General features: G+C 44.9%; 1 protein-coding gene across 3 annotated transcripts in view; it reads right to left on the minus strand.

The window, feature by feature from the left end:
* Nucleotides 1–17386, minus strand: part of PRR5 (proline rich 5) — a 73693-nt gene that overhangs the window by 40321 nt on the left and 15986 nt on the right. The window contains exons 2-3 of one of the 3 annotated variants that reach the window (XM_027660760.1): nucleotides 15697–15835; nucleotides 1288–1401 (exon numbers count right to left, since the gene is read on the minus strand). In XM_027660760.1, coding sequence (XP_027516561.1) covers nucleotides 1288–1391 — 104 coding nt within the window. In that variant the 5' untranslated portion in view covers nucleotides 1392–1401; nucleotides 15697–15835. The other 2 variants (XM_027660761.1, XM_027660759.1) reach the window with 2 other exon arrangements.

Raw genomic sequence — 17386 nt, forward strand, 5'->3', positions numbered from 1 at the left:
GTGCCTGGAAGCCTCCCCCTCCCAGCCAGCCTGGTGCCTGACCTGCTCCCCATTCACATCTGCCTCCACAGCTCCCTCCCCGGAAGCAGGACCTGGAAAAGCTGTCAGAACACAACCACAGAAAGGCTCTGGGGACTGTGTTCTGTCACCTTGATTCACACCAAGGAGTGTCTTACTTCCTGCTGCTTCCTGTGAGGCTGCTGGCCAAATGAAGTCCAACTGGCACAAAGGTTGCCCAGTCTATCCTTTAATTACCACCACAGTCCATCCAGACCTCGGGTACAACTCTGGGTCATACAAACAACATGATATTTGAGTAGAAACTCAGTCTCCTTTGTGACCAGCACAGTTTCAGTACTCAGTGCACTGCTGCCATTCAACATGATGCTGACGTGAAACCACAAATGAAGAGGTGAGAAGGACAGAAGATGTGGTATTTTATATGGTTCATTTCTCTCAAAACTGAACTACCTTTAACGAACGTGTCTGTAATCCACTGGTATTTTTCTTCCTACACTTGTACTGCCATACAAATATAAAACATTACAAGTGACACTTGCCAAGCTGTGACCCAGGAGACGACATTTCATTTTCAAAAATGACTTGAGAATTTAATTCCTAACAACTTAGAGACTCATGTTCATCTTTTAAGAGCGTCACCAAGACAGTCAATAAGATGTTTTCTGAATATCTGGGCTAATTCCCGTTCACAACAAAATGTTTGTATGGGTTTTCTTGTAGAACAGTCATAAAATTCAAATGTATAAACACAATAAAGGAAACAAGCAGGGCTTGTCCAAAGTGCAGGTGCTTGCGTGTGCACATACACACACAGAGAGTAATTATTTTTGTCATAATGGGAGTAAATTGAGTAGACTTTGTCATTATCTGTATCAACAACCAGCAACATGGTTACGCAGATAAAAACAACGTGTCTTAATAGCCGCGTGTAATTTTTAAAAAAAGAGCAAACTAAAATAAAACCAAAACAAACCTTGAATGAGAGTGTCTAGATAGACACAAAGTCACATTTGCAGCCGGGTAAACACGAAACAAGTGAAACAAGTCTCCGTGTGCCAGGAGGAAGGCTGAGCCATCTGCAGGGAAGGCTCTTTGCTGTCAGCCTTTAGAGAAAGGTCGGGGGGGAAAGCGCCGCTCCCGCTTCCACCTGCGCGAGGCTGGGATGGGAGCCAGGCATTCCAGCCCGGGAGCCGGCAGAGGGGACACTGGCACGGGGAGAGGCTGCCAGGAGGCTGCGGGGAGGCGGCACGTGGAGCGAGCCCTTACCTGTTCCAGGTGGCGTTGGAGCAGGCCCGGCGCTGCTGGGTCCCCCGCTCATCCAAGGCTGCCTGCTCTCTCTTGCCCAGATCACTGAGGCTGGGCGAACTCATGAACTTCAACCTGCGAAGAGTCCTCATGGTCAAATGTGTGTTCGCGCGTGGCGGCTACAGATACAGCATCCTGCTCACACACACGCGCGCACGGCGGGGCGCGGGGCAGCTCCCTCCGTCCGCTGTTCAAAAAAGAAACTTAAAAAAAAAAAAAAGAAGAGAGAACCAGTCTCTACGGAGCACACCTTCTCTGCCAGCAAGAAAACAAACCTTTAATCAGATCAACTCTGACGTCATCGACCGTGGTTAATAATTTTCTCCAGTCCTTTTTCAAAAAAAAAATAAAATAAAAAAAAAAGTCGAACTTTTCTGGCGGCTGCTGCTGCTGCAGCGCTTTGAAGGGGCCCCTTGCTGCCCCGGGGTGCGAGGGCTTCCCCTCCCCCTGTGCCCGGGCACCACGTCCCGGGAATCTCGCTCAGCGCCGCGGTGCCGTGCTCCACCTGTCATGGGAACTGCTCGGCTCCTCCAGCACCTTTGGGGGTCTCAGGGCATTTCCCAGTCTCTCCCCTTCGCTCTCTCTCTCTGCACTCATAAATGGAAATGAAACTGGAGGGCAACGGACAGGGGAAAAAAAAAAACCAAAACAAAAACCAAAACAAAAAAGCAAAGCAACCAAACCCCAGGCAACCAATACTGACGCACTGAGACTTTATTGGGAAGTTTCATAACTGGCTGTGCCCTGCCACGTTACGACACTGCACACACGCTCACACAGACACATCCACACCCTCCCTTCACCCTACACACTCAGCTCCCTCCCGGGCTGCTCCTCCTCACGGTGCCACAGAGCCACAGGACGGCAGAGGATTCACAAGCAACACGACTGCGGAGTGAAAAGTGCTGGCTTGGGGTCGAGCATTTTGAGGACTATCTGGCGCTGCACAGAAGAGCCAGATGCTTTGTCTTTCTCTGCCTTTTAATTGAGATAACAGCTGCACAACTTAGGGCATACTTCGTTTCTACAAAAGCCCCAGGTGTCTTATCTTCAAAGGAAAAATCTCCTTTCTCTCCCTGACTGCAGCAGTCAGCTGAAGGATACGCTGCTACAAGACTCCAGCCTGTGCTCAGCTCGCTGTCACTCACTGGCAGTTCTGGTTTAAATTCAGGAGTGCCTGGCTCATCTGATGGGAAGTAATCTAACAAAACAGTGATTTGCTTTCTCAGAAAAGGAATTGTTTGCAATAGACTGAGCCAGAGTGTAAGAACTGCTCTCTGTTGCTACGGCATTGGTCTGCAAATAGTCTTCTAAGAGCCACGAAGGCTCCTTGCAGAGTAACCTCCCACTCACTGCAAAGGGGCTGCAATATAGAACTTATCCTTTCTTTTTCTTTTTTCTTCCTGCTTTCTACTTACTCTTTTCATCTGTGATAACCTATTGTCTAGATTCAGGCTATAACTGCATTTGCTGGTGTTCAAATAATATGGCAAACCTTACACTGCAGGAGAGCTGAATTTCTCAGAGAGAGCTCTGCCTTATGTGCATCATTTACTGACATATTTAGTAAAAACCAATTTCTCTCACTATTCACCCAAAGTCAGATAAGATGATTGCATATAAACATTCACTTCCAAAGTTTGTATTTGGTATTACCTCCATGTGAACCAGCTGCAGAACTACCTAGGGAAATCAATCCATTTTTACCTTGTGCTGGTTTTAGCAGCAGTGGTTTTATCCAGCTGCTTGGATTAGCGTTATATTGACTGCCCTTCCCACACCAAAATCCTCATGTATAACTCTCAAGTTTACAAACAAGCACCACAGTAGATGACACATAACATTTCACTTTGTAAGGGACCTGCAGCTCCTCATCTAAGCCATGGACAAAGACATTGCTATCCCTGGTCTCTTCCAGATGTTTAAACCCTTCAGACAAACAAACAAACAAACAAACAATCCACTCTGTACACGGCAGCAGAAGGAAAACAAACACAACAATATATGGCTGTATTCTAAGGAATGAGATGGCTTCTACAGCATACAAATCAGGGCCCAAGCACAGCTCCAGCAGAACACTGCCCTGTTCAAATCCAAGGAAGGGCACTCCATTTCTGTGGGTAACACAGCCAGATAGAACAGCTCGGGCTGAGCTCCTGCTGAGGGCTCAGATTAAACCTGTGTCTGCCCTGCTAAGTGAAATGACTAGTTAGATAAACCCGTGGCAACATAATGCCACCTAATTTCATTTTCCACCTAGCTCGGTTCCTTTTCTGCTTCTCACTTTCCACGAATTTGATAGGCCTCGCAAAATGTCATTATACTGGATTAAACCCTGGGAATTTTTAACTCTTTGATCCTTGGCAGCACCAGAGACTTTACAAACTGTACCCTGATGGTGCCAGTATGTCAGCATCTACCTGGTAATGTTTCATCTGCTTTTTTCCCCTAAAATCCCCAAGTAGCTAATTGACTAAACGCAAGGAGCTGCTGTGTCAGCCTTGGATATACCACACAACGCTGCAAAAAGCAGTTCTTTGCTTCCTCATAAAATGCCAAATCCCAAGAGAGGAGGGGGAAAAAAAAAAGATCTCTTTCCTTCTGTATGGTGAAATATTACACCTATAGAAGTCAGTCTATTTTTATGCCACCCATCCATCTCAGTAACCAGGACTGGATTCAGAGCCTATGCATGCAAGTACATGGGAGAGCCAGCATTCCAGCTGCCTGAAAAATTCCTGCTTGAGGTAACAGGCTTCCCTTCCTCTACACTTCTTTCTCCTTCCTGTGATTTCACCTGATCAAACGATGCTTTCTGACAAAATAAATCACTTTCAACACGTGTTACCTCCCCCCATAATTGCTGGGTGATACTTCACGTTTGCCTTGTGCTGTGTGCCCATGACCAACCCTGACTGCCTGGTACTACCTCGGCCTGAGCAGCCCTTGGGAACGAAGGGAAAAGGTGTGATCTGCACTTCAGCTTTAAGAGTGAAGGAGAGAAAGGGCCAGTGACTTGCCCAGGCCACCCCATGATGTCCCTGCTGTTCCAGCACACTACACCCAGTGGATGCTGCCAAGAGGGAGGGGAGGACTGGGGAGCCTTCCCGTAGGCTCAACACAAGCTTCTTAAACAGAACAACTGCACTCAGCTCAGTCAGAGAGCTGAGACTGGAAAGCACTGTCACATCAATTCACTGAAACCCAGCAAGCCCTACCAGGTGCTAATTCCACCATTTCCCTCGGCTCAAAGGTCGAGTGACTTAATCAGAGCCACACAACCACCTCGGTGTGGAAGGCACATCCTAACTCCTGCTCCCTCCCTTTCCCCTCCCAACATCTCTCCTCAGAAAACCAGGCCTGTCTCTACCAGACACCCTCCTTTCACCTGTGGGGCCCAAGTCCCGTGGGGACTGCATGGCAAGTCCCGGAGCCGCCGCGGTGCCGGGAATTTCTGCTCACCTGGACTGTCTACCTCCAGGCCTAAAACAATACATAGGCTGGGAGGCCAAGAGGATTTATGCTGTTATTAGGAGACAACATTAGCACACAAATCAAGGACCTTGCAGCAAGCATGGCTTTTAAAACAAGGGTAACTCCACAGTCACCTCCTGGTCCACCTGTAACATCTGCAATATTCTCCCTGGGAGCTGTGGTTTTAAGACCATGTTGCTGTCCCTAGCAAATGAAAAAAAAAAAAAATCCAAGCACACTTCCCCAAGTGGTTTAAAAAGAATGAGATTTGCTAAGAATACAAACAAACAAAAAGAAAAGAAAAAGAAGAGAACCCCCCCTACATTTTATTTATGTAATGCTATGCTAATTTTCACAGTATAATTGTATTGTCTCCTTACAAGTTTCTTTTTGACCATGATGAGGGGGGAAGAAGAACATTAAGAAATTCACAACATATGAAATTTACAATAAAGCTGCCAATGGTGTGACTGTGATAGGTCAAAGGTGTCTTAGGCCACACCACTCTGCTACTGCAATAGCAGGTGAGCACTGCAGCGACATCAGTGCCAGGGGGAGGATAAAAACAGCAAGAGAATTTGCCATCTTGGCTTGCCTTGTAAAAGAACTTGCCATGCAGAAGAACAACTCAATAAATAAAAATTTTAATTGGAAAAAAAAAAGAAAAAAAATGCCCCCTACTTCTCTTCATGTCCCCATCTCTGTTGGAGAAGAGAGTAGATCTCCCCACGGTGATGCTGAGTGAGCAAAGAACAGAAAGGTAAAGCACATCCATGGCAGAAAGGAGTTAAAAACCTCTCTAGATAAATGCACTTTAGTTTTTCATAAAACACACCACCAAAGTGAGGGCATGCCTCGACACATGCCAAAGCTCAGGAATTAGTCCTCTGACAAAACACTTCTTAAAGGCACAGCACGTCCTGCTGCGCCAGCAGAGGAGGGGAAAGGCAGAAAGGAAGGAGATGGGACCATCAGGAAAAAATAAAGAGAGCCGGGGGAAATGCAGTTGTAAACCTTATGACTCATCAATTCCTTTGCTGCAATATCCACATAAAGCTCCTTTATGGTCAGAAAACAAAGAATAAAGAGAGTGAAAAAAGTACAAAACCAAGCAGGCTCTATTGACACCCTTCCTCCTCCATCCCACTGACTCTCTGCAACCTCTGGAGATAAAGGCACTCTCAAGGACAGCTTCTGGCTGTTGTTTATTGAGGCTGGTCATAGGACAGCCTTGCTTTTGCCTGATTTTTGCCCTCTCCACAGCCAAGCACTGATTTGATTTATAAGAGGGGGCTTGGACTGACTGACACATCTTCCCAACCTTTGGAACACCTCCTGTGTAGCCTTGTACTTCTGCATCTTGTGACCAACCCTGCCAACATGACCACAGCTGCCCCCAACCCTGTGGACAGAGTTGGGCTCTCTGCCCCTTCGCCTGCATGAGGGACACACGTGGGGTTTGCCTTTTATGTTGTGGAAAAGAAATGCCCAAGGCAGCATCTCCTTCCTGAGCACGCAGAAGGTGGCACCCTCTAAGAAGAGCCCCTTGGCTGCAGTAGAAAGGGATGCTCTGGCAGTTTTTAAATATGAAGGAAAAAGGAAAGGGAGATCAAAATGTTGGTACTAGCACAGTGTTTGCAAACCACTCCTCAGCTGGCTCTAGGTGAACCAAGGCTTCATGTTTGAACTGTGAGTTCTTCTTGACCCTTTTCCCTCGGTGTTTGCGCTCCAGGCAGCAAAACAGGGCCCTGAGCTCAGACTAAGACCCCAGTCCCCAGCCTAATCTAGCACAGGTCATGAATCGAACAGTGCCTGCTCAAAGCACCCATGAAATCCCACCCCTTTGTCAGCAGCAGTTTTGGTTTACAGAGCACACCAATACAAGCAGTTCCTAAAATACACTAGACAGCTAAATATTTTTTTTCTTCCCCTTCAGGAGGAAGGCATTAGGAGAGAATTAGGATAGGAACAGGCCTGTTACACCACCATGTCAAAACATCAAGCTTTCCATCTTACAGCAATTCCCCTGGCTTGCAGTATCATTCCTTCTTGCCTCTTTATGAGTTCTGGGGATTAAAGATAGTGCAGTGATCAGAATAAACATAATGGTTATGCTGGAGGAGGTGAGGATCAATGCTCTGGATTACAGGACCTGTGGCATTACCACCTTCCATTCACAACCCCCCTCCAGGGGAGGAAGGAGGTGGATTTCTGAGCACCAGATGTGCCTGTTCCAGGTTTCACTGCTGCCCACTCACTGAACTCACAACCCATTGCAACCACTGTATATTCCAAAGCAAGCTCACAACTTCGCTGTTAAATGGAAGTCAAACCTTTAATTTTGATTTAGGAAGTAAAGCCTCAAGAGTTCTGATCAATAAGTAAATCAAACGTTTAAAATACTCTGTGCTCTTATTACAAGATCATGAGATAGTGGAAAATTAATCTTGCAAAGTAACTGAGCTCATAACGCACATGACTTTCTTCCCTTCCTGAGCTCTATGTGAATTCTTTCCTAAATTGCCTATCTTGCATAATTTTAATTGGATCCTGGAACACCCTGACCTTGATGCAGCCGCTACAGTATCTCAGTGCTGTCTTCTACAGTTATATATGGTACAGTGCCTTCCAAACCCGTGAACCCTGAGAGATCACAAGTGTGTGCTGCACAGGGCTGTTTTTCCCCTACCCAAACATTTTTTGATTCAAGGTCTTCCAAGAAGGCTCTGATTGCTTTGGAAGGTCACCAAGACAAAGAACCCACTTCAGTAACTAGCTGAGTTTCTAATCAGCTGCACTGGTGGCCAGCTGGTAGTTCTGAGTGATAATCCTGGCTTTGCTCTGGAAGATGGGATTTCACTTGTGTGATGTTCTCTCTCAGAATCTGAGCACGGCTGGGAACATAAACCACGCCTTGAGACTGCTGCCACCTCCTGTGCCTAAGTCAGGGAGGTCACTTCAGACCTGAGCAAGGCAAGAGACAGCTCTGCACACTTGGGGGATCTTTGGTGGCACCACACTGCTGTTACTCAAAGGGTACTACAGCTCTCTGGAGCAGATCCTGAAGTCCTACAAAAGCCTTGCCTTCAATACAAATGGATTCTTACAGAAAATTTATCTTTCTCCCTTTGCATCACAAGGAATGCAAAATTCACCAGAAAGACTTAAAAGATAATCCAAAATTGCAACAACTCGCCGTGCACTTTGGCTCTGCAGCATTCAGCATGGTGGAGCCTTTCATTAGGAACATAAAAATGGGGACCTTTTCCCATCTTTCATCCGAACATGCTGAGACAGTCCCTGCAGACTGAGACATGGGGCAGTGGGAGCAGAAAGAGTAAAAAAAAGGCTTCATTGCACACATTATTTTACACTTGTACCCATAAATCTCCATTTCACCGGGTCAGCAGGTCCAGTACTACGACCTCTCAGCATGTATCACATCCTGAGCGTTTTCTCAGGATGCTCTGCAAAATAACTTATCTCAAAAGGCAGAGTGATGGAATTTTTTAAACTCCGCACCAAGGTTTGGAAAAACTCCTTCCACTCTCACTCCAGCTCTTTAGCCTGTCTCAGTCTTCAATCAAACATCACCTTTTGAGTTATCACCATGAAGGAATGCCTCATTATCAAGGAGGTAAGACAAACTCCATTGCATTTCCATCTGGAAAACACTCTTTTCCCCACAAGGCAGCAACAACTAGATAACCAGCCAAGGTACTCCCTAAAACCAGCATTAACACCAGCCTCCTCAAGCCACTGAGGGATGCAGGGCAAGAACAGAGCATCATTCAGAAGGTCTGTGCACCTTCACCAGCTTTATGGTATCTCCCCTGTCTCTCCTTCCTGATGAGTCCTGCTGCTCCAGCTCTTGTGTCCACCAGGCTTCATTTAATCATTTCAAATGATCTCCAAACTCAGGCTATAGTGATTTTCCATTGCAAAACAGTTCAAGCTCTCTAAATCTACAGAAAACTTAAAACTTTTTTTTTTTCATCCCCCTCAGAAAACCATAAAGGTTTGAGGCCTCCTGGCATCAGGAGCTGTGAGCCACATAGGGTCTTTCAGGTTGGCTGCTCCAGGGCCAGACTGAGCTCCCACACTCCAAAACAGAAAGGCTGAAGGACTCAAATGCTGAGCAAGGCTCCCAGATGCCCTGCTGAGATCCTGGTACCAAAAGCCATGTTTCTAGGATGCACAGCTCCTTCACACAAAAAGCCCCATAGGCCAGGTAGTCAATGCCAGGCTTGCATCCAGCACTCGTGTGAACTGCTTCCTTCCTTCCATATTCCATTTTGGGAATGTCATCGGAAAAATAAATAAATTGAAAACCTCTCATGAGTGGAGAAGTGGTGAGCTCCACACACAAATCTGTCTCTCAAGTCCTTTTGAGATACTTTAGTCTTTATAAGTATGCTCACACCAAACTCCACAACTCAGCGTTTTCCCAGTGACTGGAGGATCACAGGAGGGTGGACAAAGCTCAGCCCCAGGAGAAACTGCAGTCTTTGCTCACCCTGACTCTTAAAAAAATCTGCCAAACCTGCTTGTGTCAGCCTACATTTTTTTACATTTCATTTCAGGCCCATCTGAGCCATGTGCCAGGTTTGGGTGTGATGATACCTGAGGTGATGAGACCACCTGGGAGGGCTGGGCTGGGCTGGGGCTGTGTCCCCATCCCTCAGATGCATGGGGAGGGAGCCCTGGAAAACAGCCATGTACAACACAGAAACCCTCACAATAAAACCTGAACCTTAACAGCTGTGAGCACCTGCTCCCTGGCACATTGCTTTTAACAAGATTTTAACTTTTTAACTGAGCCCCTCCCAGGGTTAAACAGCTTAACTCCCACAAACACTTATAAATCAACCTCTGCTCTGTCACATGTGGGGTTTTTTATAAAAGGTGTCTGCCTTTGGGCTTTCCAGATGGTATGAAAGGGGCAGGGCAAACACAACAGGCAGGAGACATCCCTGGCACCCTCTTCCCTCGGGGAGCTTGGGGGAGCCATCCCCAGTTTAGAGGGGACAAACCTGAGGCCAGCACCCCTCCTGGGTGGGAGATGCTTCCCACAGGGCACTCTGTGACCCTGGCAAACAATTAGAACCTCCTCACCTCACACTTTTGCTCTGTTCTCCACAGGGCTCCCCCATCCTGCTCCTGGCACGTACCTGAGCAGTGGCACTGTGAGTCTTCCAGCTTTGCTGCATCCTTAAAGCTTAAATATCCCTGCTGTGATATTTTAGCACTTGCAAATTGGAGGGACATCAGTCAAAAGATGGGAAAGGAAATAAAAAAAAAAAAGGATCTCTCTTTTTTTCACCCCCCCCTCAGTCTCAGAAAGGTCAGACTTGGAATTAATTTTATCCTGTGTAATGTTTTGGCTTGGTTCGTATTTATTCCAAGTGAGTTCACCCATTTCTACTGCAGAAATAAAAGGTCATGAAACCAGTGAATTCTCTTTCTCCTAAAAGGGGTGAATCCCTTCTAGGGAGTGAATCACCAGTGAAGTGTAGGGAAAGAAAAGAAAATGCAAAAATATCTTCTGTGGGACTGTAATCGCAGCTGGGTGCAATTACAAAATGCACAAGGGGACTTTGGATGCCATTTGTTTGCATCAATTTTTAAGCCATCTGTTTAATTTGATTGATGAACACACGGAAAAAAGTAAACCAAACCTTTTATCTTCTTGCTAAAACAAAAAAAAAAAACCAAATAAGGCAGTTCCTTTCTGCAATATTTGTCTATGCAGCAATAGGAGCCAGCACAAACATTTGACCAGACTGGGAGAAGGGAGGAGGACAGGGAAGGGACTTGAATCACTTTTTCATAAGATAAATCTAAAATGATCCTGGCCCTCAGCTAATAGTCCACATGTTAAAAAGGAGATATGTGTGTGCACATATGTGCAAGTCATTATGTTGTTTTTATGAGTCATCTGTTATGGAGATTGGTTCCAACAGAAAGTTTGGGCTCCAGAGCTGAACTCTCTGAGGAAGGACAGTATCCAGAACTGAACTTTTGACTCAGACTGGGATAAAGATAAATATAAATGGCTTTTGAATCCAGGTTTTTGGTTCATTGACTCTGTTTGAGTTTCCTTGGTTTGTTTAGTGCAAGAATTTCAGCGTGTCAGAAGAAACATAAATGCATCTAAACTTATTCTGCTGGAACAGAATGAAAAGTTTCAGTGTTGGTTTGTAGTGCATTGTTTTCAATCTGATGCTTTCAACAAAAAAAAAAATCTTCTTGGTTCATGTGTTTTGAAGCATTCTTTTTAAAGGCTTCCCAACTCTACTGCTGGTACCCAGTAGTGTTAAAAAAAACCCAACAAACCAAAACAACAAACTAACAAAGTATAGGAGCCTTAATTTTTAAAGGCTGAATCCTTAATAGTGTAAAACTGTCCCTCCCTATGAGAGACTAAGCCTTTGTAGTCAAAACCAAAGGCATCCAACATTATTACTTTGTTAAGTCCTAGTTAAGAGGTTTAATGAAAATATGATCAGGACCCACTTGCATGTCACACTTTTCTTAGACCTTTATTAAAAAACGCTACCTGGTTATCAATGCTAGGTGTTGAAACATGGATTTTTGTATATTTTAGCAAGAAAAAGACACTGTAAAAATATCAGATTCTTGGCATGTTTGTAGACAGAACTTTGAGACTACAAGTTGCTTATTTTAAAATAAGGTCAATCAGTGCATAAACTGAATTTCCCATTTCAGTTCAAATGCAGAACAAGTTCCAAAGGCACTAAAAAAAAAACCAAACAACCAATTTTCAAGTTCACATTATGATTTTTTTTTTTTTTTAATGCCAGGCACATGACCTTTTAAGGCCTTATTCTGGTAATCCTCATTATTTAACTTTTGGGAGATTATTCTGGCCTCACTGAGGTGACCTGTTCTCCTCTGCTCAGCTCTGTGACAGCTATTTGGGTTGCATTTGTGTGGAGTTGGGGAAGAAAGAGGAATGAAAGCTCCTGTTTTCACCCTCACTTAGCAAAGTTAAATGAAATAAATGTAAGTCTTCAGCTGTTATACTGAGTTATTTTATATAATGTTAGATAAGTAGATGTACAGATAAAATATTTACGCTTTTATCTACACTTCACTACTGCCTGTGTTTTAGTGAGATGGCAAGTAAGTAACTGGAATAAAAGTGGAAATAATATTTGAAATAATTCCTTCCTTTTGATTAAATTCTCTGCAAGAGCTGTGAAGAGAGTCAATCCCTGCAGTGACACCAGTGCAGTGACCTGGGAGGTCAGAACTCAAAGGTGCAATTAAGACACTCCTGTGATAAAGTTCGGCCACTCCAGTTTGTTCTTCTATTTTTTTAAGCTCATTTAGCACTAACTACTGGGAAATGAGATGATGGACATCAGAAGTGGGTCTCAAAAGCAGAGGTGTGCAGAAAAAAACCATTTCTCACTGCTGGAAAAAACCGAGCACGTCCAGGGTGCACTTCAGCACATCCCAGGAAGGATATTTCAACCTGGTGGAGGAAAGTCACACTGGGGATGTGCCTGTTCTCTCCACTGACTATAAAGAGAACATAATGTGAGCAGCTCAGATATGGATATGGCATCCCAAGCTGTAAATATCTAAAATTAGCTAAGAAGAATGTCATGCCCAGCCTCTTATTGCCTGATTGATCATTACACAAGTGTAAATAATCTGGCGTCCAACTAATGAATGTTTCATTTCCTCGAGCACATGCCCTGACCCTCAATGAAGAAATCTTTGAGAGCTATCTTTGGTTTACAAGCTGAGCTGGTATTTCAAGTTGGGAAGTATTAAATCAGTATTTCTAGAAGAATCTGCTGCTGACCAAAGGCATTGAGGGATTGAGAGAAAAGGACAAAGTTTTTGCAGCCTGCGTGGGACAGCCTGGCCAGGGAGTCAGCTGAAATGTTAGGGGAGAGGTGAGCTGACAGTTAACACCCCCCAGCAGTGAACAAGAAGAATTAAACAATAAATAAAAATACTGCCTCTTTGTATTTGGAGGAGAAGAAAAAAAGGGAGCAAACAAAGGGTTACTTTTGCCAGGAACTTCTCAAAACACTAATTATGAAAAGCATGAGTGCTTATCCCCTGTGACCCAGCAAACATTGCTAACCTCTTTTATTATCTCAACACTCTCCTACTGACTTCTGTCCCCTTGTGAGGACAGAAACCTATTACTTTGCTGCTTCTGATTAGGCTCCTGCCACTCCAAGGATTCTGTATGTGCTTCATTTGAAACCTGTGACATTTCCATGGAACAATACAAAAACCTCTGTACATCTGTTTACAGAGTCCATGGCCTGCAGATGTAAATTAATGGGGGCCTGACACCTTCAATACCTGTTTTCTATGGTCTCTGTTACGGTAGGGCCAGACTCCTAAGACCTTTAAATTATACCACACCACAATAAAGAGCAAATAGTACTTGTGGGTTTATGCACACTGTTGGAATATAAAATTTTAATACAATCAAGCTGTAAGCATCACTTAAAGTTTACTATATTGCCAGCAAGCTATGGCTTTAGCAATGAAAAAACCCCAAGCGATTATAAAATGCTGGGTTTGCAGCAGGCAGGCAGGCAGGGGTTTTTTCAGGAGGAATTGGTATTTCCAGGCAGCAAACACTCTGTCAGGGTGGTGGTAAGCTGCTCAAGGGATGATATTTGATTATGACTCCTTGCATGGTGGGAAGTCTGACTGTCCATCACGGTACAGTTACAGATTACACAATAATCTATAAACAGTTTACAGTGGGATGGTTTGCAAACGCTCTGCTAAAAACAGAAGGTTTACATGTGTGTTCTCTGTTTACTCTGCGAGGCAGTTATTTGGAAAACCAAGAATGAAAAGTTTAACAACGAACAAAACAAAGATGGATTGTTCACAGTGAGCTCTCCGAAATACTTCAGTGAAGCATTAAAGCAGCTTTTAGCTCTGCTGGCAGGGGCTGAACCCTCCCAGGAGCTGTATTTGGAGTTGCTGCTGACAGAACTCATGTTTGGGAACAGATTAGTTGGTAGACTGGTAACTTAGTTAACAGCAGATGCGGGTGTTTGTCTTAGAGAGGGCTGTTAAGTTCAGGAGCAGAAATTTTTGGGGTATGCTTGAAATAATGTGGGTCGGGAGAGCAGGGATTTCCTGCCTGGGTTATTCTTCCCTCACCTCTTCCAGAGGAATAAGGAGAAAAGCAATGCCCATACTCTTATTCTTGATGACCTGGGACTATCAAGTTCCCCCTGTGCAATGCCCCCTCTCTGCTACTGATGATACCCTTAACTCACCTCCCAGGGAACACAGAGCAGCAGCAGCTGAACAACACCCTGGAAATCCTCAGGGGAAAAAAAGTGCAGCTCAAGTCAAAATGAGTTCTCTCGTTTTTCTCTCACTTTGAAACATCTGTGCCCAGGTCACAGAACAAGCTCAATTCTGCTGCAGGTCCCAGCCTTGCTCACATCCCTGGAAATGTTCAAGGCCAGGTTGGATGAGGCTCTGAGAAATCTGGGCTAGTGGAAAGTGTCCCTGCCCATGGCAGGGGGTTGGAACAAGATGAGCTTTAAGGTCCCTTCCACCCCCAAACTGTGACTCTGTGAATGCCATGCAAGGCCCTGACAAACTGCAGGTTATAGGGGACTATTCACTCTTGAAGGCTGGGATGAGGCCAAGTAATGCTGTAGGAAAATCCAACTACCACTGCAATAAAGTAGCACAGAACAGGAATTCCCATCATTTACCACTGGATACAGATTGGGCAGAAAGCATCCATTACCACCAAGTAAATCAAACCAGAAGTCTGCAAGAGCCAACTTTTTGGAAAAGACCTCTTCCCTTAAAAAACACAGGAAAAAAGCTGTGGCACAGATTATATCCTGCATCTTAGTAATAAAGTAAATGTTTAACAGGGAATAAACCACTCAATACGTTCAGAAAGAAAATTCTTTTGGAGGAGGAAACTGGCAACTGTTTTCTGAGATTTCTAAGTCGCTTTAAAAAAAAATAACTACATGCAACGATGATGTTAAAAACAAAACAGAACAACATCAAAGACAGATTAGGCACATTTACTTTCCTTTCACATAAGTGCACTCGCACACCCCCATGCACACTCTCCTTTGATGACTACCAGCATTTACTGAAAGCCATTCCAAGAAATCTTTAAAAAGTTCCTCCTTCCCAAAAACCTTCCATCTCAAACGCGGCTCCAGTTCCAGCGAGGAATATTAAAGGAACTCTGGAGGGCCCTTGCAAGCCCCTCTGTAGAAACAGCTGCAGCTGGCGAAGACATTTCTCCTGCTCTGCCGTTCAGTGTCCCTTCTTGCCACACCCACGTACCCATCAATCATCCCCAGGTCACTGGAGAATCCCTCCCATGCTCCAGTGCACAGTCAGCCTTAATCTGTTCCTGCAGCACTGACTGGGATCTCGATGAACAGCATCTGAACCCTCTCTGCAGCTCGAGGTCGCCGTGCTGGGTGACACCCGAGCTCTCCCATCACCCATCCTGGCCCTCCCCTTCAGGGCTTTTTTCCCCCCAAGGACATTAAAGTTATTTAGAGGCTCCTCTCAGCAGAAATTCGAGCAATTTTCTGTATGGCTTGCTCACAATCCTGATTCAGCTGTAAATAGACTCCCAGCTGAAAGTCCATGCACACCATGTTTTTAAGCTGTATCAGAGGTAGAGGGATGCAGGCTGACATGCACTGATGCTAAAAACCCCAGAGTGCTGCATTGTGATTCACATATTTCCCTATGGCAGAAAACGCAGTGGCTTTGGGGGAAATTCTGGAGGAGAGGCATTAACCCTACTGAGTCCAACAAAACTCTGCAGGTGCCTGACATCGGAAACGTTTTCCAGTTGCAAATAATGTTGCAGAAACACGAGCTTACCTGCTAAAGGGAGAAGAAAACGGGGTTGAATAGCAAAAAGGGACGACTTTGCAGCAGGTTTCCGAGAGTCACATGAAAATTCTTGACAGGCGACACAAACTGGTTGAAAAAAATTCAGCCCCTTGCAAAAAAGGCAGCTCTGCAACAAGAGATGAACAGAAAAGCAGCATTGCAAATATTGCTATTCTAGAATGTGGTTCAAGAGTGCACTAATAACCCCCTAATGGCACACAAAGAAGTAAAATAAGCACGATAACCAGTGCTGTTCCACCTCATCACTGACACAAATATTTCTTCTTGCACTTTTCCCCTTTGTTTTATTTTCTTCGGGGGGGGGGAGCAATTAACTGGCACCAACGCTGAGAGCTACACTTATCACTAAAGAGGGTAAAAGAGTTTCCAAGAGCACACACAGTGCAAGTGGTTCTGTGTTCCAGCACTAAGGAGGTGACATGAAGGGGTTGGAAATATGCTGCATGATCTGCTGTGATCAGCTTTGGAGAGCAGCTGTCCTGGAAGGCCCACAAAAGTCTTAAATGCATCATCTGGAAATCCTGGAAATTCTTTCTTTAGGGCTTCAAATTATGGCTGCAATGTCACTGCCTGCCCTGCTCTGGTCTTGAAGTGCTTCTCTAAGATGACTATTAACACAACAAAAACACCAGAGTGGGTAACTTGGTACAGCAAAGAATTTAGAATTATGTGACTTGAATACAAACATCCTCATAATTTAAATATTTTTTTTTAAATCAATAAGTATCAAACGCTATCAGGAAAAAACCTCATATATATATATATACACACACGTACATACATACAGTGGTATTCACATGCATCCACATTCTGAGTACAGCTCTTCACGCCTTGCACTCTGCACAGTCATTAGTAACACACTACTAAATTTAACTAGAAATGTAGAGCTGTCCTGCTTGGCTCAGTTCACCCTGGGCACAAACCACTCTTGCTTTTGTCTCGTGGCGTTTCAGACCCACTTCCCAAGGATGTCACTGCTTGAGTGCAAAAATATGTATTTTAAGGTTAATCTTTGCTGTGCTTGAGAGAACTGTATAATCCCCTTATACTCCCACCTTTTGTCTGAGCTTCACTCTGTTACCACTCATTTTAGGGTGTTGGTTTGAGGCAGAGCTGTGTGGAGCTGGTTTTTTTGCCTGCAGCGTGTTCAGGAGCTCAGACGTGAGCAGAAATGGGGAAATCACCCCCAGCCTGCAGGATGCAGAGTCACAAACTGCTGCTCTGGGCACCTGGGGGCAAGGCAGGGAAAGCAACCTCTCAGTGGCACCTGGGAGGTGACACATGAACGGATCAGAAGTGAGGGATGTAAACGAAAGCACAAGATGTGAGCGTGGTAACGCTGGGTGTGGACACACCAGACCAACAAAAACTCCTGTGGACACAGCTGGATGTGGCACCAGTACATGGAAAACTGCCTTAAGCAAACAAGCTCTATCACGGTAGAGCTTTCTTGATAGAGTTGGGTTTATACTGGCAGTGCCTGGCAACTCCCAGAGTGGTCAGGACACTGAGGGCTTCCAAAAGATCGACTGATCTCAGCTGGAAGTGGATCCTATCAAAGCACACACCTAAAATAACAGGTTTCCCTCTCTGGAGGTTTTCCAAACCCACCTGGACGAGCTCCTGTGTCACTGAATGATATACAGAGGTCCCTTCC

The sequence above is a fragment of the Corapipo altera genome, unplaced genomic scaffold (genome assembly GCF_003945725.1).
Source record: "Corapipo altera isolate COAL_440 unplaced genomic scaffold, ASM394572v1 239, whole genome shotgun sequence".
NCBI lineage: Eukaryota > Metazoa > Chordata > Aves > Passeriformes > Pipridae > Corapipo > Corapipo altera.